Source organism: Symphalangus syndactylus, chromosome 7, assembly GCF_028878055.3.
Source record: "Symphalangus syndactylus isolate Jambi chromosome 7, NHGRI_mSymSyn1-v2.1_pri, whole genome shotgun sequence".
Lineage (NCBI taxonomy): Eukaryota > Metazoa > Chordata > Mammalia > Primates > Hylobatidae > Symphalangus > Symphalangus syndactylus.
In genome coordinates this window covers 78,823,673-78,848,166 of record NC_072429.2, presented here as the reverse complement: position 1 = coordinate 78,848,166, position 24,494 = coordinate 78,823,673, and the positions used below count along the sequence as shown (strand labels likewise).

Below are 24,494 nucleotides of genomic sequence, written 5' to 3'. Positions count from 1 at the left end.
ACATTTGAGTACTCGTATGGCATAAGGAAAAAAAAATCATTTACATAGAACTACATCGGCTTGTGGCAAAGATTAAAACATATAATAATCGACTGCTGCATTTACTGGAAAATATCTGAGGAAACTGTCCATTATATTACTTGGTGTCAACTACATAAAAAACCACATTGGAGAAATTCCTTTCAGAAGTCAGTACCAGGAAGTTTGTCATCCTGGTAGAACTGGTATGTTTTTCTCTGTTGAGTAAGGCTGTTTAGTATCTTAGAGCCAATTAAAAGCTTAATTAGGGCAACCACATTTATATCCATGATGAGCACTCTTAACTTCTTTGCCAATTTTACTTTATTTTACTAATTTGTTTCTTTTGTCATTTCAAAATAAGGTATGTACACATGCAACGTACATACAGAGTAGAGTAAAATTATTTATAATAGGTAGAAGTTGCTAGTACGACAGGTATAAATTTAAAAATCTAGGCTCAGAAAACCATGTTCCATGAGCCCACAGAATAAAGTGATTTTAAAAAATGAGATTAACACCTGACTTGTTCTAGTTAAATGGGACACAACATGTGTGAATACACGTTGTAAAACAAATTTAGGCACTAGTTATGTGTACTTCTGTAATTCAATTTCTAATCTCAGGTTATCTGCTTTATTTGGCTAAAATCTAATGTTTCCCAGTTGTAAATCAGCAAGACAAGGATTTTGAAATTGCTACATTATCAGAGCAATTCACTCATGACATCATTTTTACCCTTATTTGATTACCCAGATTTTAGTTTTTGCTGACAGTTTTAATTATTCCATAATCCCAGTATGTGTATATTCTCTTAGAACAGAAATTTCTAACTTTTTCTGAGTTCTACCTTCAAATATTCTTGTGTATAAGAAATGATCTGAAGTGAAGTCAAACAACAAATATGACTGTAGTGAGTCAAACAACAAATATGTTAATTTCAAGATAAAAAATACCATCTGAATAAAAACCCTGCAGATATGGATACACCTTCTTATCTCAATCTTTAAAAGGCACCCAAACAAAAGCTTCAACATTATACAGGACAGCGTTATTAGAGCTGTATCTTACAAGCTCTGTGCTGAAGACCTGGGGGAAGACACAGTAACTAGAAGAGACCCTCCCAAATCCAAACATGCCAAGCATTGTTTGCAGATTGAACAATTCACTAAGACTTTTCAGATGTTTGCTATAGAACTTTAAATTCATTTAAAAGCATTTATTTCATGGAAAACTGTTTTCTCAATAAATGGAAATTAAAGCATAACTAATAATGCTGGGGATCATAAAAATATTTTAAAGTTAAAAGGAACTAATTTTTTAAATTTTATTATTATTATACTTTAAGTTTTAGGGTACATGTGCACAATGTGCAGGTTTGTTACATATGTATACATGTGCCATGTTGGTGTGCTGCACCCATTAACTCATCATTTAGCATTAGGTATATCTCCTAATGCTATCCCTCCCCTCCTTCCCCAAAAAGGAACTAATTTTTTTAAAAAGATAGGAATCTACTACTTTAGTAGTTAATTGCAAGGTTTTAATGCAGGATAGTCCTAAATATGAAACCTGCCTCTTTCTACTCTTACTAGCTGAATGACCTTGGGAAGGCCTTAACGTTGGTAAACACAGGCTGACTGTGTTCTATATTGATCAGAACTTGCCTGGAAAGTTAAATTCTGTGTATTCATCACAAGGTGGGCAGAAGAGCACACAGCCTACAAAAACAGGACTTTTTAAATGTCTAACATTTGAAGGGTCATCAGGTAGATTAGAGGAATGAGGTTAGGTTTAAATTATACTATTCCAGGCAGGGCGCAGTGGCTCACGCCTGTATTCCCAGCACTTTGGGAGGTCAAAGTGGGCAGATCACTTGTGGTCAGGAGTTTGAGACCAGCCTGGCCAACATATAGTGAAACCCTCTACTAAAAATACAAAATACAAAAATTAGCTGTGTGCAGTGGTGCACGCTGTAGTCCCAGCTACCTGGGAAGCTGAGGCAGGAGAATGCTTGAATCTGGGAGGCGGAGGTTTCAGTGAGCCAAAATCATGCAATTGCACTCCAGCCTTGGTGACACAGGGAGACTCTGTCTCTCAAAAAACATTAATTAATTAATTAATTAATTATAAATTATACTATTCCCAACGACAGAATTAGGAAGTTATAGAGAAGCAAATTTTGGCTACATTTAAAATGACTACCTAATAATCAGTCATCCTACACTGGAAGCTGCTTAAGGAAGTCTTTACAAGCAGTCAAAAAATCAAGCTGAGGCTAAGACCACCTATCTGGCATTTGGTAGAAAGTACACAGCACCGGAAAACTGATATGAATAACCTCAATAGTCTTTCCCAAGTTTAAGGAGGATTGCCATGACCAAGAGAGTTACTTCATATTTGTCACTTCATTTTCATAATAATTCTAATAAAATCAACACAATATTTTAATGAGGAAACTGAGGACAAGAGCTTAATTTGATCATGGACTACAGGGGGTAGGTGGCATAGCTTATTTTTAAATTTTAAATTCATTATGTTTGACTCAATTTAGGCTCCTTCTAATATAGTAATATTTGCTGATCTCAACCTTAACTCATAAAATTACCTGTAGAACTTTAAAAAAAATTCCACATCCAAACCACATTCCATACCAATTAAATTGGAATCCACAGAATAGAGACCCTTTACAGTATGTAATGCTCCCAAGCCGGGCGCGGTGGCTCACGCCTGTAATCCCAGCACTTTGGGAGGCCGAGGCGGGCGGATCACGAGGTCAGGAGATCGAGACCATCCTGGCTAACATGGTGAAACCCCGTCTCTACTAAAAAATACAAAAAATTAGCCGGACGAGGTGGCAGGCGCCTGTAGTCCCAGCTACTCAGGAGCCTGAGGCAGGAGAATGGCGTGAACCCCGGGGGGCGGAGCCTGCAGTGAGCGGAGATCGCGCCACTGCACTCCAGCCTGGGCGACAGCGAGACTCCGTCTCAAAAAAAAATAAAAAAAAATATGTAATGCTCCCAAGTGATCCCAACGTGCATACCCATGATTAAGAACCACTGCTATATACAAAGGGTTGGCAAGTTTTACTGGAACACACCTACCTTCATTTGTTTACCTATTACAAAAGACTGCTTTCATGTCACAAGTGGCAGAGTTGATGAGCTGATTTTTATGACCAACAAAGGTGAAAGTCTTTTTTTTTTTTTTTTTTTTTTTTTTTACTGTTTTAGCCCTTTACAGTAAAAATTTGCCAGTCCTTGGCTCTATATCATATTATATCCCAACCATAATGCTCTTTTGAGACCCATTTATTTTTTCCACCAAATAACATTGGTGGCACGGATAGAACCAAATTTGTGAGTTAAGCAAGGTTCGGATACCAAACTGCTATCAATGAAATGAAAATAATCCTTTTTAAGAGATGGCTGGGCACGGTGGCTCACGCATGTAATCCCAACATGTTGGGAGGCCAAGGTGGGTGGACTTGAGGTCAGGAGTTCGAGACCAGCTTGGCCAACATGGTGAGACCCCCGTCTCCAGTAATAATAAAAAAATTAGCCAGGCGTGGTGGCATGTGCCTGTAATCCCAGCTACTTGGGAGGCTGAGGTAGGAGAATCGCTTGAACACAGGAGGCAGTGGTTGCAGTTAACCAAGACTGTGCCACTGCACTCCAGCCTGGGCAACAGTGAGACTCCGTTTAAAAACAAACAAAAAAACACAAAAAAACAAAACAGATGTAAGAGATAAAGCATATTAGACCACCAATTAATTCATGATAGAACTAGTCCATTGATACAACCATGGCTAGGAGATACTTGATAAAAATTGCTAGTAATGTTATTGTTGAAAGTATGTGTTGTGGTTCATTATTAATGCTTTTCTTTAAACACTCCAACTATATGTGGCATTAATTTTTTAAATGGGGTTACTGCTGATTAGTTACCATCAAACAACCACTACACCCAAAACATCTTATTTATTCCTTTAAGGTAAAGTGTGTATACACTACAGGGTTCCCACCATACTGTTAAATAGAAATAATCCATACAGCAGAAAGACAACGTAGCTCTAATGAGAAATTTGTCAAGGTCTTCTATATTAAGACAAAACAAAGTGCTAGCTAAGGAGTCTATCTACCCTTAATACTTCATTTAACCAAATTGTCTCAGGGATTTTATTGTTAAAACTTGATATAAAGTACAAGGAAAAAGATATATAGTATTCATTATATATACACACTTGCTGATTTTCACAGTAAAAATTTCACACACACACACACACACAAATTCCTACCACTGAAAGCTAACCCGAATCTTAAAAGCCAGAGGAACATTTCACAGGATTACTATGGCATTTTGCCCTCTGGCAACTAAAAACAGTGATTCCTTTAACAGAAAATACTCCATCCTCAGATGACCACCATCATATAAATCAGACACTGAACAGTTATGGTGAAGTGAAAAAAACAAGCATTAAATAATGTATGACAGTGGTGGACAAGCCTCAGGTATGCATAGGAAACCTCAAACCCACTGAGCTTCTTCAAATAAAGATATGCACAGCCAGATTAAACTAAAAACAGTGGTCTTCTCCTTTTAAAAAAATTCTCACCATAAATGTGATTCTCTAAGATTCCTATAGAACTTTTGGAGAGAAACATATGGAAGAGAAAGGCCTCAGAGGCTTTGCAATGAATGCAAAGGTGAATGAAAATCAGGTGACAGTAGACAAACAAAATAGCTTCTATGGTGAGAACAGAACAGTAGCTAGATGCTCTAGGCCAGGTGTGGTGGCTCATGTCTGTAATCCCAGCACTCTGGGAGGCAGAGGCAAGCAGATCACCTGAGGTCAGGGGTTTGATACCAGCCTGGACAACATGGTGAAACCCCATCTCTACTAAAAATACAAAAATTAGCTGGGTGTGGTGGCATGCACCTGCAGTACCAGCTACTCAGGAGGCTGAGGCAGAAGAAGTGCTTGAACCTGGGAGGCGGAGTTTGCAGTGAGACTCCAGCCTGGGCTATAGAGCGAGACTCCAATTCAAAAAAATAAATAAAAAATAAAAAGAACAGTAGCCCTAAACAAACTAGAATACCATAATCTCATAATTGGCAAAATTCTCTGAAACACTTAAATATGTTTTAACAGCCAAAAACAAAATAAAAAAGGTTAAGGGGGTCTCTGAAATGACAAAGTGATTATATATTACAACTAAAGATTCTATCTTTCCCAGCACTGGGTATAAAATAGTGAGCACAGAGGCTAAAAATGAGGAAAGTCAAAGACCCGTACATGCAGCAGAGTCCACATTCCTTAACAATATACGCAATACCTGGCAATTAATACATCTTTTGATAAACCCACATATGTATGTGTTGAAAAAAGACAAAGAAAATATACCAAATGTTACGTGTTTGAATGATGTCCCCTCTTCTTCTGTAAACAACTTTAGTATTACTTTATAATTAAAATAATTCAATTAAAAATATACTTCAAGATTATATCCAACTAGAATTAGGATGAACAAGGAAGTATCCTTGTATATACAATATTTACCTGGTTCTTCCTTGATGAGTAGTGTATTTTCTTCTGGATAGGCAACAGGTGGCTGCATTACTGAGCAATCTTCTAAATTCGTTTCATTATTAGGTGGAATATTATAAATAAATCTTTTTGTAGTTTGGTTTTTCCTCCTTGTTTTGCCAGTCTCTTGAATTCCCTGGGAGCCCATATTATTCCAAATAAACACTTTTGTTTGACCTTCAGATTCATTTTCAGCCATTTCAGAAGATCCGTCCTGGACCCAACTACTGTCATTCATTTGGTAGTTTTCTATTTGGCCCTCGTCGACATTACAACCATCATTTTCAATCTTTACATTACTGGCCAAATTGGTAAGATTCCGTGTTGCCCAAAAACTGGCAATTTTTTGATCCCGTGATGAAGACAGACCATCTCTATTAACTGGTTTTCTATTATTATAGTCCACAACTACAGACTCTGGAGCTTCTGATTTAATGCTTATATTTAAGGCATCTTTAATGAAATTTCGGCAAGTTTGAACGACTTCACTCATTTGAAGATAGCTGGCCACTGTCATAACTTCAATGGCATTTTGGCTTGTGAGCACCAGGTTACCAGAATACAAGAAGTCCAAGATGACTGAAAAACCTTGAACTGCAGCAATATCTAAGTGGGTAGTATTGTTTTGGTTAGGGCTTTCTTTGTTTGAAAAGCAATATAAAGTCTTAAAGAAACGGCTGCCTGCAACCAGGATGTTCTTATGAGCTTTGAAGATTTTTCCGCTTACCACAATGCTGACATCACAAAGAATACCTTTCTTTCTCTGTTCATTTAGTTGTCGCAGAAGTTGATAGCAATAAGAGTTCTCATTTGGCCTACTATTAAAGTCACAGTATCCCTCCTCTGATGGTATTTCTGACTCCTGTAATTGGATAAAAAACATTAATATTAAACTTTATTGACTTTTTAAAAAACTCCCAAACCAAGGAAAACAATTATCAAGTTTTTAAAAAGCGATAATCAAATATATTAATTTGTGAGTAATCAAGAAATGGAGTGAACAGTGGTGGTGCAATCCACAGCTATTACTAAAAAAAAAAAATCAAACACATCTGACTGAAGATCAGCAGGATTTCATTTTAAAAATAACATTCATCATATTATATGTTTCAAATATAAGCCAAGAACATGAATTGAGAATTTCTTAAAATTAAAATTAAGAGCAATTATTTTCTTAAGGAAAGAAACTTTCATTTACAGGAATTAAATGAGTTTGCTTTATCTCTATAGGAAAGCAACAGTCTCCCCTGATTGAACTTAAAATATCCAAGTTATATTTTATGCTAGGCATATCACCCTATCTACTATTAATAAAAAGGTAAATTTTAAGTCTTGGCAAACATTAAAATCAAACAGTTTAGGTCAACGAAGTTAATTAAATCTAACTAGAGATAAAGGTAAGACCCTAAGGGGAAAATTTGCTTCAACTATAGGAATATCTAGTTATATAATTTCCTATCAACTTTCAAAATGCTTTATCTCTTTTGGGTCATAAATACTATAAACTGAAAGGTAAATTAAAATTCCTGAATTCAAAATTCTAAATGTTTATAAATTTTGCTTCTTATCATACAGGTATTCATTATAGTTCTACTTGGCATCACAATTAAAATTGTGTGATATAATCATAAGAATAAGAGTATGATGTAGAATTCAGAACGCTGTCTGTATCAGCTATTAACTGGGTGTCCTTGGAAAGTCACTATCCCTGAGCCTTTTCCTTAAACTATAAGTCAGTATTACAAATGTTAATTAAAACTTTGTGACTTTCCTCATACAGTGACTAGGTGGGTAAGCTCCCTCAAGGCAGAGCTGAATATCCCTCCAGCACTTTGATTAGTGCCTGGCACACTTTGCTAAACGAATGAAGTAATCATCTCTTTCCCAAAAGAAAAACTGCTTAGACCATTTGTAGTAGAAAAGATAGCTGAAAATACTGACCTTATTCAAGTGTCAATTCTTTGGCAGAAAATATTAAGTTAAACATATACCGTTTCTATAAAATAATAAAATATATACACATTACATGGATCTATGATTTTACAAGCATGGAGAAAAACATGGAGAAATAAATACTAGAGTGTAAACAGGCTCAAAGGACTGACATGCTTAGAAGAGAGGAAGTGGTGTAGAGATAACAAGACTGCAAAAGTAGTCTCACAAACAATATCCTAAATGGTGGATTCTTAAACAATCACGAAACATGACTTAATGCAATCACGTGCATGGCTAAATTATAAAAATTTTAGCTTTACTTGAGTCCATGTCACAGGAGGCCACACACACTGTCATCTCAATTCTCTGAAACTAACCCAGTCCATCTAAAAATTATAGTGCTTCTCCCAGGTATGAGAAGTCAACTGAAAGAACCAAAATATTAATATTCCAGAACATGGCCAGGGGTGGTGGCTCACGCCTGTAATCCCAGCACTTTGAGAGGCTGAGGTGGGTGGATCATTTGAGGTCAGGAGTTCAAGACCAGCCTGGCCAACATGGTGAAACCCCGTCTCTACTAAAAATACAAACATTAGCTGGGCAGTAGTGGGGCGTGCCTGTAATCTCAGCTACTTGGGAGGCTGAGGCAGAGGTTGCAATGAGCCAAGATCACGCCACTGCACTCCAGTCCGGGCAACAGACTGAGACCCTGTCTCAAAAAAAAAAAAAGATTCCAGGACACACTTCAACTGTTTCACTGTGAAAACGGAATAGTATGAAAAACTCTGTGAATCTGGGGTATATGATCACTACAGAATGAAGCACACAAAGTAGAGAAATTTCCTCATTTTCGACTGATCTTTGGCAACCTTCCCGTACCCTTCTTGTGCCTAGTGTGTAATGCCCTTATACCAAAAAACTCCCACCCATGCCCCCCCACCATATAATAATGTTCCATGCTCTAAATTAGCTATTTTCTCCTCCTACCAAAACATCCAATTCTGCAAAAACTGTTAAGTCATGGATAGAGGAATCAAAACAAGTCCATTCATGAGTAATACCCTTATTTTTGTTTTTGGGGAACTGGAGAAAGGAAGTAAGGTAATAATGAGACTTATTTAACCTAAGCTCTTGTACTAAACCAGTATGTTGTATTGGATTGTTGCAAATATTTGGTTAAAAGAAAAAAAAAAACCAGTATGCTGTGAAATTTCGTATCATGTAGCAAAGAGGAATGAACAATTTAGGACTTGTGTGAAAATGTAAAGAATGATACTAAAAACACCTATAACAATTACTTGGACAGTGTAACCTTCTACAAAAGCATCATTCTGTTTACTTGGTTTCCCTTTTGAGACTGAGTAAATTTTATTAATTTGCCTATGCTCTCTACAGAAATTACAAATAAGGGGGAAGAATCTTGCTTTGATGCAGGCTCAAGACTAAACTTTGTTACACAAGCTGTCCCTGAACCCAAGCTCATTTGGTTCAATGTTCTATCTACCACATATTATAGTAAAAGTATGAATACTGTATGAATATTTGGAAGAAGCAAAAGTTTTCAACACTGAATATCTGGCAGCATAGATCTATGAAGTGTTTGTGGAAGCAGTGAATTAGCATGTACAAGTCAAGAACTGCCTAAAGTCCGTATATCAAGCAGCTGAAAACACTTCAGGAGGTGGCTATGCCTACTGTAGCAGTCATAACACGCTATGGTCACTGCACCCTGAATTTTCTGGGCCAGTGCCAATTGTTAAGATTCTCTGCCTTTATCATACCAAATGTCCTAATTTGTATAACTAAGACAAAAGCCTATCCACCAAAATATCTGCCCATTCTACTTTGACACAAACTGTACAAATTAAACACTATTCAACCACTATTTTTTCTCATTACTATGGTACAAGAACAAGAACATTAATGTCCCTTGCTTTTATAACCAACAATAGCAATTTCTTGTTTACCACTGATTAAGGCACTATTCTATGTCTGCAGCAGCTATTAAATATGCCCTTCAAAAAAAAAAAAAAAAGAAACCACATAAATATGCCCTTCAAAAAAAAAAATGAATTATTTCCAAGAGTATGTGTACTCTCTAAGGAGATTATTATTAGAGGATTTGGGTAAAAGAGCTAAGTAAGCACAAAGCACTAAAACTGCCAATATTATTTGCTAAACTCAATAAATTAATAAATTCTTAGTGCCAGAGACAATATCTTAAAGTAGGTCCCTAATAACTCCAGGTATCTTTGCCTCTTTGGTTCCTTCAACGTTCTATGTCCACTTTTAGTAAACCGATAACATCAGATATCACTGATAAGTTAAAAAAAATTACTATTTCCACAACTGGTCTTTTCAAATGTAGTAACCTTTTCTAACCTCTCTCCCAAACAGGAAAACACGATTAATTCAGACATTAGTCTAAACTGGCTAAACAAGGAGATTTTAAAGAAACAGACATTCAGAGCTAAATATGAAACCTTGAATTTTTTTATTTGTAAAGATGCCCTTTAGTAAAACTTTATTCCGGATGAGACGTCAATTATCAAGTCTTCCAAAATTTAGAAAACATAGATAAGTGTCCAGTTAGTTAAAATCCTTATAACCTATTATCTAGATGTTCAATATTTCCAGAACATAGGCTACAAAATAGTAAATATTTTACTCAAAGGAAAACGCTTGAAAAGTCCTAACTTTACATATTTATTTAATAAGCATTAAATGAATACCTACTTTGGCCAGGGTCTACACTGAGAACCAAAATGATTCAGTTGCTAATTTGAAGTTTCTGTTAGTGGGTGAGACTCTTAAGGTGTTATAAGAGCAGAAAGCAGGTGTATCTAATCCAGTTTTTTGTTTTGTTTTGTTTTTTGTTTTTAAAGTGTAGGGATGCTTTTTGGAAGAAACAAGACCTGAGCAGAGCTTTAAAGGATCCAAGAGTGGGATGGGTGGATGAGCACTTCAAGTAAATGAGACAGCATTTAAAAAAAAAAAAAAAAAACCCAGCATTTTAAAAAAACATAAGATGGTCTATAGCATCCTCAAAAGTTAAGATTTGTAAAAGAACTTCAATGTGATTTTCTAAAAAGCCCTATGGAATGCAAATATGCACTTGGGCACATTTCAGACGTAAATGTCCATCCATTTTGACCAGATTAAAAAAGAGGGCCATGTAATCTCGGCACTTTGGAAGGCGACAGGATGGCTGGTAGCCAGGAGTTCAAGACCAGCCCAGTCAACATAGCAAAACCCTATCTCTTAAAAAAAAAAAAAAAAAAAAAAAGATTTGAACCCCCTTCCCCCTCCCAAATATTAGAACCATTGCTATAGGCACCTTACAGAGTTTTCAGAAGCAGTGATATAATTGAAATAGCAAAGAGGAGAGATGACTATGGCAGCAAGGTAGAGATTATCAAGGAATGAAGACTGCAGATACTGCGACCAGTTGGAAAGCTATTTTTCCTTTTTTTTTTTTTTTTTTTTGAGACAGTGTCACTCTGTCACCCAGGCTGCAGTGCAGTGGTTAGATCATGGCTCATTGTACCCTCAACCTCCTGGGTTCAAGGGATCCTCCTGTCTCAGCCTCCCAAGTAGCTGGGACTATAAGGTGTGTGCCACCATGCCCAGTTATTTTATTTTTTAAAACTTTTGTAGAGATAAGAGTCTCCCTGTGTTGCCCAGGCTGGTCTCAAACTCCTGGGCTCAAGCAATCCTCCTGCTTTGGCTTCCCAAAGTGCTAAGTTTACAGGTGTGAGCCACGTACCCTCTGGAAAGCTACTGTTAATAGGGCAACATACATGCAAGAAAAAAAGACCTTAATTAGGGAAGATAGATGTCAATGAGGTGTGAAGCAGAGCCTAGAAAAATAGCCTAAAAATCATCAGAACTTGCATGATAAAACAGATGTAAGGGGTGGAGGAAGAGAATAGGGTCATCAGCATTCTAGCTTGGGGCCTAAACAACACGGCCAACTTGTAGAGAATACAAGACCATCACCCAGTTTCCTACACTTTTGCGGGGGTAGAGGAAGAGAAGCTAACTTCAGTTACAAGTAATAGAAAGTCAAACAGCACACCTGCATTCAATCCATTAGTGATAGGAAAATGTTATTCAGTTAAAGAAACAAGCAATTAGTATTTACTACCTTACTCAATTACAGCCCTTTTCCAATAACTGAATTAGCAGAAAAGACATTTCCAACACAAACATTTAAGTGTAAACTAAAAGCATTGAAAACATAAAAATCTTTATCACTCTGCAGCAACCCACTGGAATATACTGGAAGAACAAAAACAGCAATTTCTATTTCCAAATTTTAAAACAAATTCATTTTATAGAAGGAAGACAAACAAGGCCATACCAAGTGTGATGCCAAACAAATACATGCTAGTGGCAATGACAAATTATAATAGTTGGTAGAGAAAAAGACAAGAAGGTCTCTTTTGCAGTTTTCTGATCACCTCTATATCTTTGAGTGATGGCATCCCTCTCTGGTAGCTTAAGTACTATCCCCAGAAATTCTAATCCTGTAAGTGTTAGGGAGCAGACAGATGATGGTTATTCAGGTTACTTTTTATTTTTTTTTGAGACGGCGTTTCGCTCTTGTTGCCCAAGCTGGAGTGCAAGGGTGCGATCTCGGCTCACCGCAACCTCTGCCTCCTGCGTTCAAGTGATTCTCCTGCCTCAGCCTCCCGAGTAGCTGGGATTATAGGCATACACCACCACGCCCGGCTAATTTTTTTTTAGAGACGGGGTTTCTCCATGTTGGTCAGGTTGGTCTTGAACTCCCGACCTCAGGTGATCCACCCCCCTCGGCCTCCCAAAGTGCTGGGATTACAGGCGTGAGCCACCGCGCCCAGCCTATTCAGGTTATAACATCCTGCCAACCAGTTCTCTCCTCAAACTCTAAACCCACATTACACACTACGCAGGTGCCTCTAGATTGCAACACATACACATTTGATAATGATTCTCCCCTGCTTAAAACTGCTATTGTTGCCCATTTGTTAAGAGAATAAAAGTTAATGTTTTCAGCATGACAGGAGATCCTCCATGATCTCGAGTCTATCTATTCAAACTTGATTTTTCATCCTGCACAGCAACCAAACTCTCCCTTCTCTAAGATACCATTCTTCACTTTCCTCAGGCTGTGTGTGTGTGTGTGTGTGTGTGTGTGTGTGTGTTTTCTGAGGCACAGTCTCGCTTGTCGCCCCAGCTGGAGTGCAGTGGGGTGCCTCCTAGGTTCAAGCGATTCTCCTGCCTCAGCCTCCCAAGTAGCTGGGATTACCAGCACTGGCCACCACGCCTGGCTTATTTTTGTATTTTCAGTAGAGACAGGGTTTCACCATGTTGGTCAGGCTGGTCTCGAAGTCTTGACCTCAAGTGATCCACCCGCCTCGGCCTCCCAAAGTGCTGGGATTACAGGCGTGAACCACTGCGCCTGGCTCCTCCTCAGGCTGTTTCTAACAGCATTGCCTAAATGCCCTCCCTACCCTGGTCAACACCTATTAAATGCAATTAAAATTCAAGAGTCAGTTGTACAAGCTTCTTCCAACCTTTGCAGGTAGAACTGATCACTCCCTTAAGAATCTTCAGGCCAGGCATGTGGCTCACGCCTGTAATCCCAGCACTTTGGGAGGCTGAGGTGGGCAGATCACGAGGTCAGGAGATAGAGACTATCCTGGCCAACATACTGAAACCTCGTCTCTACTAGAAATACAAAAATCTGCCTAGCATGGTGGTGTGTGCCTGCAGTCCCAACGAATCAGGAGGTTGAGGCAGAAGAAACGCTTGAACCCAGGAGGCGGAGGTTGCAGTGAGCCGAGATCACACCACTGCACTCCAGCCTGGGTGACAAGAGTGAGACCCTGTCTCAAAAAAAAAAAAAAAAAATTCAATGTACCCTGATTATATACTGCTACCATGGTATCTGCGTCTTTTTTCAGTCATGTTTGTCTCTCCTTACTAAACTACAAGTTCCTTGAGGGCAGAGAGAATGATTGTTTTATTTATAGATTTTTATCTCCAGTGCTTTGCATCAACCTAATACAGCTAAATTTAAGATGGAGAAGGAAGCTAACCCTAGGAATACGGTAAGGTATACAGTCAGACACTGCTAACAAGTTTGAAAAGCATAAGGGCAATGAACTAGCTGTTACTGAATAAAACACAAACAATAAATTATAAGTAATGTAAAATATATAAATAAGAAACAATGGAATTTAATGGGCTACAGGCTCAACTCTAATCGATTTTTCCTCAGTGAAAGGTCTTTCAGACTTTCTTCCTAAAGTGTTAAAAACCAACCAACTAACCAACCAACCTTCCGCCCTTATTTCTGCCAAAAACAAATTAGGCTTATAGATCTGCCTTACATTCTTTGTTTGCTCAGCTACTGACATCAATATATTCAAAGTGGAAATTTCAATCAGATCGCTGGTCTGAATTCATTACTTAGTTTCTGTAAAGGTTAACTAAATTTACAACAATAATATATTTGCGTGCATATTTCTCCTAGGAAGAGTTGACAGGATGTGTGATTTAGGCTATGAAAATTTCACAATTAGGTAGAAAGTGGTCTAAACCAAGAATAAGTGGTAATCACTGTTATTAAGGAATTTTAAAGTCTTCTGGGCCAAATGGTCAGATACTGAATGAGCTAATCATTAAACCTGACTCTGACGATGTAGTCAATTGTTACATTGTTACTCAAAATTAAACTATTAATTGTCCCTCATATCCTTATAAATACAGGGGACACCTCAGAAACAGAAGGCTCAAAACACAGACTCAGAAAGCATGTTTTAAAAGACTCTCCCATGAACAGTCCACAATAACCAAGGTCCAATTAACAGAAGGGTTAACTTTTTGGTCACTACCAAGGGATTAACAAAAAGATACTTTTCTTACTTAAAGGAAAGTAACCTTTCATGACATACGGTTATGCATCACTTAACGAGAGGGATATGATCTGAGAGATGCATCGATTTTGTCACTGTGCCTTAGCGTACACAAACCTAGTAACCTACTACACACCTAGGCTATATGGCCGGGCCTATTGCTCCCAAACTACAAACCTGTACACTATGTTACTGTAAGGAATACTTTAGGCAATTGTAACACGATAGTATTTGTGTATCTAATCTATCTAAACATGAAAAAGGTACAGTAAAAATATGGCACACCTTATAGGGCACTCACCATGAACAGAGCTGGCATGCCTGGAAGCTGCTCTGGGTATGTCAGTGAGTGGTGACTGAATGAAAGGCCTAGGATATTACTATACACTGCTGTAGATTTTATGAGCACCATACACTTAGGCTACACTAAGTACAGACAGGGTTTCACCACGTTGGTCAGGCTGGTCTCGAACTCCTGACCTCAAGTGATCCACCCACCTCGGCCTCCTGAAGTGCTGGGATTACAAAACAAAGTGCACTACAACTTTACGGTATCACCAGGTGATAGTAATTTTTCAGCTCCACTATAATCTTATGGGACCATTATCATATATGCAGTCCATCCTGGAGAACATCATGCAGTACATGACTGTGTTAAGATGTGGCCAAATCTCTCTCAGAAACGGGACTCTTTGAGAAATAATTGGGAAAATAGGAGTTTAGTACTCCTAGACTCAAACTGATTTCTTGCCTGAAGAATTCTAAAACTCTCGTTTCCATGTTTTTAAGACAAGACATTAAGAGTGTCTTTGTGAAGCTGAGAAATATTTCATGTATGAGAAATAGGCTCAGTATGTTCAAAGAACCTGATGGCCACAAAGTCTCTGAAGGTATAAAAGGGAGAACTGATTGGTGATCAAAATGAGTAATAATGGCCTGGCTCGGTGGCTCACACCTGTAATCCCAGCATTTTGGGGAGGTCAAGGTGGGAGAATTGCTTGAGTCCACGAGGTTGAGACCGGCCTAAGCAACATAGTAAGACTCCCGTTTCAACAAAAAACTTAAAAATTAGCCAGGAATGGTGGCACACACCTGTAGTTCTAGCTACTCGGGAGGATGCCTGAGCCCAGGAGGCTGCAGTGAGCCTTGATCTCAGCACTGCACTCCAGCCTAGGCAAGAGTCACTGTCTCAAAAAAACAAAACAAAAAGGTAATAATGATAATAAATAACGGCACTAAGTGGTTTTGTGCTGGCACATATACTTTGCATACATAAGGAAACTAGAAGTTAACTAATTTGCCTGCCCAAAAAGTAGAGATTTAGGAGCAAAGTCCTCTGACCTTAAGCCCAAGTAGACGCTTACATTACGTGTTGTGTTATACTGCCTCCTACAGGTAACTGGAGACTGCAGAAGAAAGAAAAAAAAAAATGATTGGGTCTGCCCAAAAGAGTAAAACAGATCAGGAACCTGTCACTCATGTTAAGACAAACAGATATTTATATAGGTGGTACCTGGGGTTGATAACAAGATATCCCCTCAAGATTAGTTATAATGAAACTAAGAAACGATTAGGATCAATTCAAATTGAAAACACCCAAAATCCAATCAAGGAGACCAATATATAACCTTAGGACACACAAGACTTACTAAAACTGTAGCCCTTAATATATGTATATTGTATAGAATGTCCCAAAGAAAGAAAGAAGATGGCCTGCAGATTGCATTGATGGGGGAATTCAAAGGAGTGAAGAGGAAGAGAGTCGTACTTGAGCTCAAGTTTAGAAAGGTTTTTCCTAGGAATTCCAAGACGCAGATACAAACCCAGAGGAGAAGAATACACCCAAGCTGAGGCTACGTTAAGGTTATCCAATTAATGCCCCTTCTTCTGATTTCAGGTTCAGTAAAGGAGCTAATTATAATTTGCACTCCCATTCAGATTTGCCTACAGGGAGAGACTATGCTGATAGAGGAATTGGTCCACAGCAGATTAAGAAAATTCATCCCATTTAAAATTTTCTAAGTAACCAACCTAGCCCTATTTGGAAAATTAAACTTTCATTTTCACAAGTCCCCTGCAACTCCATCATCTTACTACATAACTTCAGGAATGTTACTTAACCCTTTAAGGCTTTAGATTCCTCTTGTGTAAAATGGGAACAAAAATTAAATACTTTGCAGAATAAATATGCACGGAAGACAAGGAACTGTTAGTTCCATTTCACTGTATTGCCCAAGCTCACAAAGCTAGTTAATTGCAGAAAGCTGAGATCTGAACCCAGATTTACTCCAAATCCATTCTTTTTCCATTACGACATTCCTTACAGGCTCTAGTCTCAGTTGGGTCTCCCCAGACTCTTAGGACAATTTACTTAACCTTTCTCGGCCTTGTATCTTTAAATGACCTTCCTTCTAGGGCTTAGGCAACTAAAATGTGTGCAAAACAACAACAAAAACCCTACTACACTGTCCACCGGGGCGGGGGCGGGGGATCACCCTGTGCTTTAAAGTTAAAGCCCTAACTTCTGAGAAACATGGGTGCTGTGTCTGTGGGGTTACTGGTGCGCCTAATTAACCCCAAGGTAAGTGTGCTGAACGGCAAAATCATTCCAATAAACAGACTACTATCTAAGAGCTAACTTTATAAAACCAACGACCAATACGAAAGAATGAATTCCATCCACCACCACAGATTACCTTAAAGTCAAAAAGGGAGGACTGATCAACATCTGCTTGGCTTGAATACAGATTATCAAAATAGTAAAGCTTACTATCTTTAGACTGGAAATGTTAAAACAAGGACTAAGAACTAAAGTACAGCTTACTTGTTTTGTAAGCACTTTCACGGTGTCTGGTAAATAAATTCCCTATCAATCCAAATCCACTACTTGATACAAATAGCTACACATTAAACATTTCTAACGCTAAGTTTAAAGTACTTAATTGGAAACTGCATTTAAAAATCCTTCTGAAAAGGAACAGTACAAAAAAAATCTCAGCACAAAAATCTGAGTAAAAGTAAACAAGTAAAAACTACAATAATTTACCCAAATCAGGCCGTGGTAAGAAAGTTCAACAGAGATTAATTTAGTAAAATTATTCACAAGAGCAGAGAGTTCCAAATAGCATTCTCTACATTTACATACTGCTCTCATACTTCACATTATCTTGATTTCTTATAAAGAATTTTTTCGGCTGGACGTTTTCCTGAAAGGGGTCGCCTTAAAGGTAAACTGTTTAATCCATTATTCAAAGAGTTGCCCGATTTGACTTCGACCAGCACACTAAACGTCTGTGAACATAGACCAGCTTCTCTAAAATCACAGCTAATAAAATTTTTTTACCGCAAAGTCAGCCTTTTAGGTTAAAACCTTCAACCTCACTTTCTTTTTGATTCAAACTGATAAGAAATCTGAGTCATAAAAAAAAAAATCCAGCGCTACGACAAGACAATTGTCATTCCATCCCCTTCCCCCCACAACACATACGTAACTTTTCAAAACTTGTTCCCAGGCTTTCTAAACCCCCACGCATAAGCTTCCCGCACCTCTCAACTGGAACGATGTCTTCACCCAGGAAAATGGTTTTGAGTTTTTTTTTTTGGGGGGGGGGGGTGAAGGGAGTGCTGATAAACCTTTCCCTAAAAGATCTCAAAAAAGTAGGAGCAGGATATACTGTACCTGGGCGTTGGCTTCGTGGAGTTTGTGCTCGGTAGAGACGTGGTGTCTCAGGAGGAGGGTTTTCTTGTAGTTGCGGGTCCCTCGCGAAAGCTCATCATGCCCCACTTGGGGAAGGTCCACGCTTCCCCCATCTGCAGGGGTCTTTTGGCACCAGCCGCAAGACATAAGACCAGTATCCTTGGAATAGCGCAGCCAGGGAAAGTCCTTGAGCCAGGAGGTCTGGAAGGAGCATTGGAGCTTCTGCATTAGAGACTTGGGCCGCGCGAGCGGGAAGTGCTGGACAGTCTCTCCTTCGCCAGCTCCCACACCGCTGCCCTCCACTTCGTCCCCGCCATCGCCGCCCGACCGCCTGCTGCTGCTGCAGCTGCCGCCTTCCGCCCCGCTGCCGTCGCCCAGGCTCGCCCCCTCCTCCTCGTCCTCGGTGCTGTCGCTCAGGGACGCGCCGTCCTGCATCAACTCCTTCCCCTCCAGCGCGTCCAGCTCCAGATCCACAGTCGCCGGCCCTCGCCCATTGAAATGCCTCAAGGGCCACGCCGAGGTTTCGGGGCGGCCGCGGCTACTGCCATTGTTGCCGAGACCCCCGCCGCCGCCGCCTCGGAAGGCCAGAGTCCGACGGTTCCTTTCCGCTAACAGGGGGCCCCCCGCGCCACCGCCGCCAAGCGAGGTGGGGCCGCCCGCGTCTTGGGGGAGCAGCAACTCCTTGGTTTCCTCGGTGGCGCCGGCGGCCGCCCCAGCGGAGGCCTCCAGGTCTTGGGGCTCCAGGCCCTCCAATTCCACTTCCTCGTCGGCCCCCCGCCCATTAGGCGGCTGAAGCGCGGGCGGCGCTGGCGGCGGGGGCTGTCTCGGCTGGGGCTGCGGAGGCCAAGCTGAGGCCTCCCCGCCAGCGTTATTGTTCGTGGAGCCGCCGCCGCTAGCGGTGACCAACCCGCCTCCTCGGAACGCCAGCGTCCTGCGGTTCATTTCACTGAACGACATGGCGCGCGCCGCCGCCGCCGCCGCCGCCCGGTGCCCCGGCTCGCGCACGGCCTCCGGCCGCGTCCCGCGCGCTCCCCGCGGCTCCCCCTCTGTCTCGCCCCCGCCCCCGCCCCCGGCGTTCCGGTCTCGCGGGGCTCGGCCTCGCCCTCTCGCCCGGCAGCCCGGCTCGCGCTCGCTCCCGGGGCTGCTGCACGCGTCCGCTGCCGCTGCCGGGCCGACGCCTCCGGCCGCTCTCTCGTCCTCCACCGCCGCCCCGCCGCGCTCCGGGCAGCGTCCCGCGCGGAGAAGGGGGCGGGCGGCGGAGAGGTGAGGAGCGAGCCGGGGACGAGAGAGGCCTTCGAAGTTGAGCAGCGGAGTGCGGGGAGACCCTCCGCTGCCCCCTCTTTAAAGCCGCGCGCACACACCGACCCTCCACACAGATATCCTTCCTCCGCGCGCCGAGGAGTCCCGACGCCGCCGCCGGCTTCGCAGGCGCTGAGGGTGAGAGGCACGCTAAACTGCTCGGCTCCGCCACATAACGAAGCGACAATAAAGCCGGCGGAGCGTTTCCGTCCGACCAGGCCCTGGCGGAGGTCGAATGGCAAATGAACAACGGACCGTGCGCCCACAATGCACCGGGGTAGCAGTAACCGCTGGAGGGGGAAAGGGTGGGGGCCGGGCTGGGGGAGGGGGGCTGGGCTTGGGGCTGGGCTGGGGTGGGGTGGGGGCGCCAGGGGACCGGGAAAGGGGCTGGGCCGCGCCTCTGGCCTGGGGGCGGGGGTGCGGCCGCGGGGAAGGAAGTCGGCCGAGGGGCGGGGGACAAAAGGCCGGGCGGCGGGCTGGGGGTCTCAGGGAGGGGGCGGGCGTGTGCGGCCGGGGCCGGGCTACGCGGAGGACAAACAGCTGGCGAGTGTCAGGGTCTGGCCGCCTCCCCGCTGCCCACACGCACCTACCCGCGCCCGGGACGCGCATTTTCCTTCTCTCGCCACGAGTTCACCTGGGACTTTGCAAATAACTGTGCGGTGGGAGCTGCGCTCCAGCCTTGTCATTTGCTGAGGGTGGGTGGCGGTGCCCAAGGAAGTGAACTTATTTTGTTCCTTCACAAAGACTGGACCAGGCGGTGCCTTTCACGCGAAGAGGTTACGACCACGGACACAACCTCCTTTGATGCATTGTGCGAGGCAGCACCTCGGGCCCAGGGCAATAATCATTTCACAGAAAATGCACCGCCCCGAGTGTCTTATTGCTGTGATGAAATGGAAATTTAAATAAAAGGTCGAACACGTGCGTTCACTGGGAAGTATTGACATGGGTGTTACATCACCAGCAGCCAATCAGATAACTCCAGTCGTGTTTATACTTCTACAACCACCTTGTGAGTATTACAGTATGTTATAACGTTATAAATATTAGGCAGGGTTTTCCCCAGGAGCGGGGAGGAGTCTGCTTCTACAGACGTTGTGAGCGGCTCCGAAGATTGTGTGTTTAAAGTCAACAATTCATTTTTAACACTTTTTTCGAACTGTTTACATTACATGGACTTTAGATTGATTCCGACAGAATGAACTGGAAATGAAATCCCACAATTATGATCGTAGTAGAGTTTTTTTTTAATTTTAATATGCTAAATTTAGCAAATACTAAAGTGTTAAGACTCATCTGACAACGTGAGAATTTAAGCCTATTTCAGGTTAAGAAAAAAAAGCTGTTTTCAAGTTATGGAGGGGCTTTTTACTCTTAAGCAACATATGTATTAGAAGTTGAATCACGAACTGATAAAATGCTCAAGATAATTGTTGACTAAAGAAAGAATATGGCAGGACAAATTTTTTACATTAATATGTGCAGAAAATGAGAAATATACATGAACTCTTTACAGTTATAGATTAATGGGAAGGGTTATGTTAAAGGCTTGAACCTCCTAAATAATACATTAATGTAAATAAAGTTATATATGTTTTATGAAGAGCAGGTGTTACGATTTTTAGATCCTCTAGTTTTATGATTCTTACTCTCTTCAAAAGTTCTTTTTCTATTTCAAAACTAAGAGCAATATGTAAAGCTTTGTATAATATGGAATATGGTATGTATTTCAAGGTTACTTTAAAAAGCAAGCTTTGGCTGGTCCCAAGGTAGTGAATTGTCTCAATTGGTTATTCACAGTTGGTTGCCCGTTGTGCCACTCTTTCCCCACTTCCACTTGACTAGTCTTTTAAAAATAAATAAATATTTAAATAAACAAGTCTTCTCAAACATATTATAAAAGACTGTTTTTCTTAATATTTTTTAAATGGACTAACATGAATCCACATCCAGACTCATATTAATTGTATAGATTTATTCAAAGCAACATTCACTTGATTCACTGTAATTTTTAGTACCTGTGTTGATGAGCAGTGTTGTATATCAAACAAAAAGCATTGGTTTTATCTTACTGATTACATGTAATTTTAATATAAAGAATGACAGTACTACCCTGCCACAAGAGGATTTTGGCTTTGAGTTATTTTTCCAGTAATAAACATATTGTCACCTGGCAACCAGTGATCAAGAGCTTGAAATTCTGATATAGTTCCTCAGGTGGGTATAGTTGTTGGGTGTTTTTGTTTGTTTGTTTGTTTTGTCCTGCTTTGTTTTAGTTGCTGGGAAGTTTAAGACAGTGGAGTCTGTGATCTTGACCTAATTTGTACCCTTAAGAAATAAGAGAACTCTGCCTAGTGAGGCTGTATATAATATGTGCCACATATGGAAGAATGCCATAATAATACTTGTGCTCTGTTTTTAATGCATGTTTTTTTTTCATTCTAGGCATTTTGAAAATAAATACATTTATTATATTTTAATCACCACAGCCTCCACCCCCATAAAAAGAGGGAAGAGTTACTGAAGCTAATTATTTATCTAATATCAAGGTGATGGGAAATGAAAATGGACTTAAAAATTTTTATTTTGCTGGGCACGGTGGCTCATGCCTGTAATCCCAGCACTTTGGGGGCCGAGGCGGGCGGATCATGAGGTATGGTGTTCAAGACCAGCCTGACCAACAGGGTGCAACCCCATCTCTACTAAAAATTCAAAAAATTAGCCAGGCGTGGTGGTGCTCGCCTGTAATCCCAGCTACTCAGGAGGCTGAGGTAGAAGAATCGCTTGAACCCAAGAGGTGGAGTTTGCAGTGAGCCGAGATCATGCCATTGCACTCCAGCCTGGGCGACAGAACGAGATTCTGTCTCAGAAAAAAAAAATGAATTTTTATTTCAACTCTAAAGCTTGTTTTCATTCCAAAACTGTTAAATTCAAATCTTTGCTACTTCTCATCTCATATCCTAGTACATAGTAGGCACTATATAAGTTTATGTTACTATTATTTTTGCTAATAGTGCCAGAATCAACCGAAAACGTTTAAATCCATAATTGTGTTGTGTCAGAACTGCCTTTTTCTCAGACATAATATCTTACCTTATGTTTTATAAAATCCTCAGTCTTCTATATGAAGTTATGTTTAAACATGGACTAATTAGGAATGAATGACACTAGATTCGAGTGGTACAAATAAATGACTTAAATTCTAGGACCACTGAACTAACAGTATCAGGGTGATGCGTGTGTGTGTTTGTGTGCGATTGAGTATGCATGCCTGTGTATTTATATATTTATCATTATATATATGTGTGTATATATATATATATATGTATATATGTATATGTATTCAGTTTTCTTCCTCTAAGCCCTGGAGGAAGGTGGAAATCAGAAACAAAGCTCAAGGGGATACTAATCACAGATGTCTCAGAATACTCTGTAAGAAGGGAACTTTGAGTAACAGAAGGGGATCTCCTACACTGTAAATGGAGTTTTTAGGAATTCCCCAAGCCCTTCCAGTCTCCTGCTAGCAAGCAGGGATGTGTTCTCCCCTCTAACCCCTATACTTATTGTTAGGGTACTACCATATTCAAGGGAATTCCCCGTTATGCTTAACCAGGGGAACCCCTTAAGAATGGGGCATCCCCAACCAATTTGTCCCCTAATTTCACCTTACCCCACGTAAAACTGCTGTAGATTATACTTGTTACTGGCTCACCATATCTCTGTGATGGGGCTTAGCTTCTATACCTGGCCCAGCTGATCTTTGAAGGTCAAACTTGACTGTCATTCACTGCCTTGGTAGAGAGGTACTTTGCTTCTTTAGGCTCTAGGGACAGTAGCCTTTCTGTCTGTGGGATTGACATGAGTTATCCACCAAAATGAAGCACATGAGAGCAGGGCCTGTCTTATACCTCCATCCCACCCCCACCAGTACATTGTAGGCAAGTAGTAAGTGTTTGTTGAATAATTTATTGTATCTTCCCTTGCAGTCAATTTTGTTAGGCAACTTTTTCTTCTGTTTCCTTTTCCCTTTTTTTTTTTGGGGGGGGGCTTAGTACAAAAATATTCTTCTTAAAGGTTCTGAGTGACCAGGCATGGTGGCTCACATCTGTAATCCCAGCACTTCGGGAGGCCGAGGTGGGTGGCATCACCTGAGGTCGGGAGTTCAAAACCAGCCTGGCCAACATGGTGAAACCCCATCTCTACTAAAAATACAAAATTAGCCGGGCACGGTGGCACATGCCTGTAATCTCATCTACTTGGGAGGCTGAGGCAGGAGACTCACTTGAACCTGGGAAGCAGAGGTTGCAGTGAGCCAAGATCGAGCCATTGCACTCCAGCCTGGGAAACAAGAGTGAAACTCCGTCTCAAAAAAAAAAAAAGAAAACTCATCTCTCCTAAAAATACAAAAATTAACCAGGCATGGTGGCAGGCCCCTGTAATCCTAGCTACTTGGGAGGCTGAGGCAGGAGAATCACTTGAATCCGGGAGATGGAGGTTGCAGTAAGCTGAGACTGCACCATTGTAATCCAGCCTGGGTGATGAGTGAAACTCTGTTTCAGAAAAATAATAAAAAATAAAGGTAGTGAGTTAATGTTGCCATTGCCTTTACATTAAAAATAGGAATAATCATAGTTAGATATAAATATTATTAGTGCCATTTTCTATGTAGTTTATAGTGAATTACAAACATTGGGTTTACAGAACCTCCCTGAGTTAATTCATGATAGGTATTATTATCATCATTTAACAGATGAGGAGACCCATGTGCAAAAAGGCTAAACAACTTGCTTAAGGTTATTGAATGAGGCAGAAGTTAAGTTTGTAAGATTGCAGACAGGAGTAATGCCCTGCAGTCTAAGGCACTGTTGGCTACTATATATCTGCATAACTATGAGCTACAATAAATTTTAAATTTTCTTGTTCAATTGTCTCATTGAGGAAAAGAAAAAAAGGATCATCCCTTATTTCCGGTACCCAGAACTAACCACTGTTGTATACAGTCTCCTTTTTCTCTGTGCCTAGCTAAAAAAAAAATTTTTTTTGGTGTTTATAAGTT

The 24,494-nt window shown here is 40.8% G+C and overlaps 1 protein-coding gene across 3 annotated transcripts in view; it reads right to left on the bottom strand.

The window, feature by feature from the left end:
• The window catches only part of ZBTB10 (zinc finger and BTB domain containing 10), a 38,821-nt gene extending 18,506 nt beyond the window's left edge, over positions 1–20,315 (bottom strand). The window contains exons 1-2 of one of the 3 annotated variants that reach the window (XM_055286599.1): positions 20,029–20,315; positions 5,579–6,467 (exon numbers count right to left, since the gene is read on the bottom strand). In XM_055286599.1, the coding sequence (XP_055142574.1) occupies positions 5,579–6,467; positions 20,029–20,124 (985 nt within the window). In that variant the 5' untranslated portion in view covers positions 20,125–20,315. Of the gene's footprint in view, positions 1–5,578; positions 6,468–18,121; positions 19,204–20,028 lie in introns of those variants that run through there. The other 2 variants (XM_055286597.2, XM_055286598.2) reach the window with 2 other exon arrangements.
• Between the last annotated feature and the right edge of the window lie 4,179 nt (positions 20,316–24,494).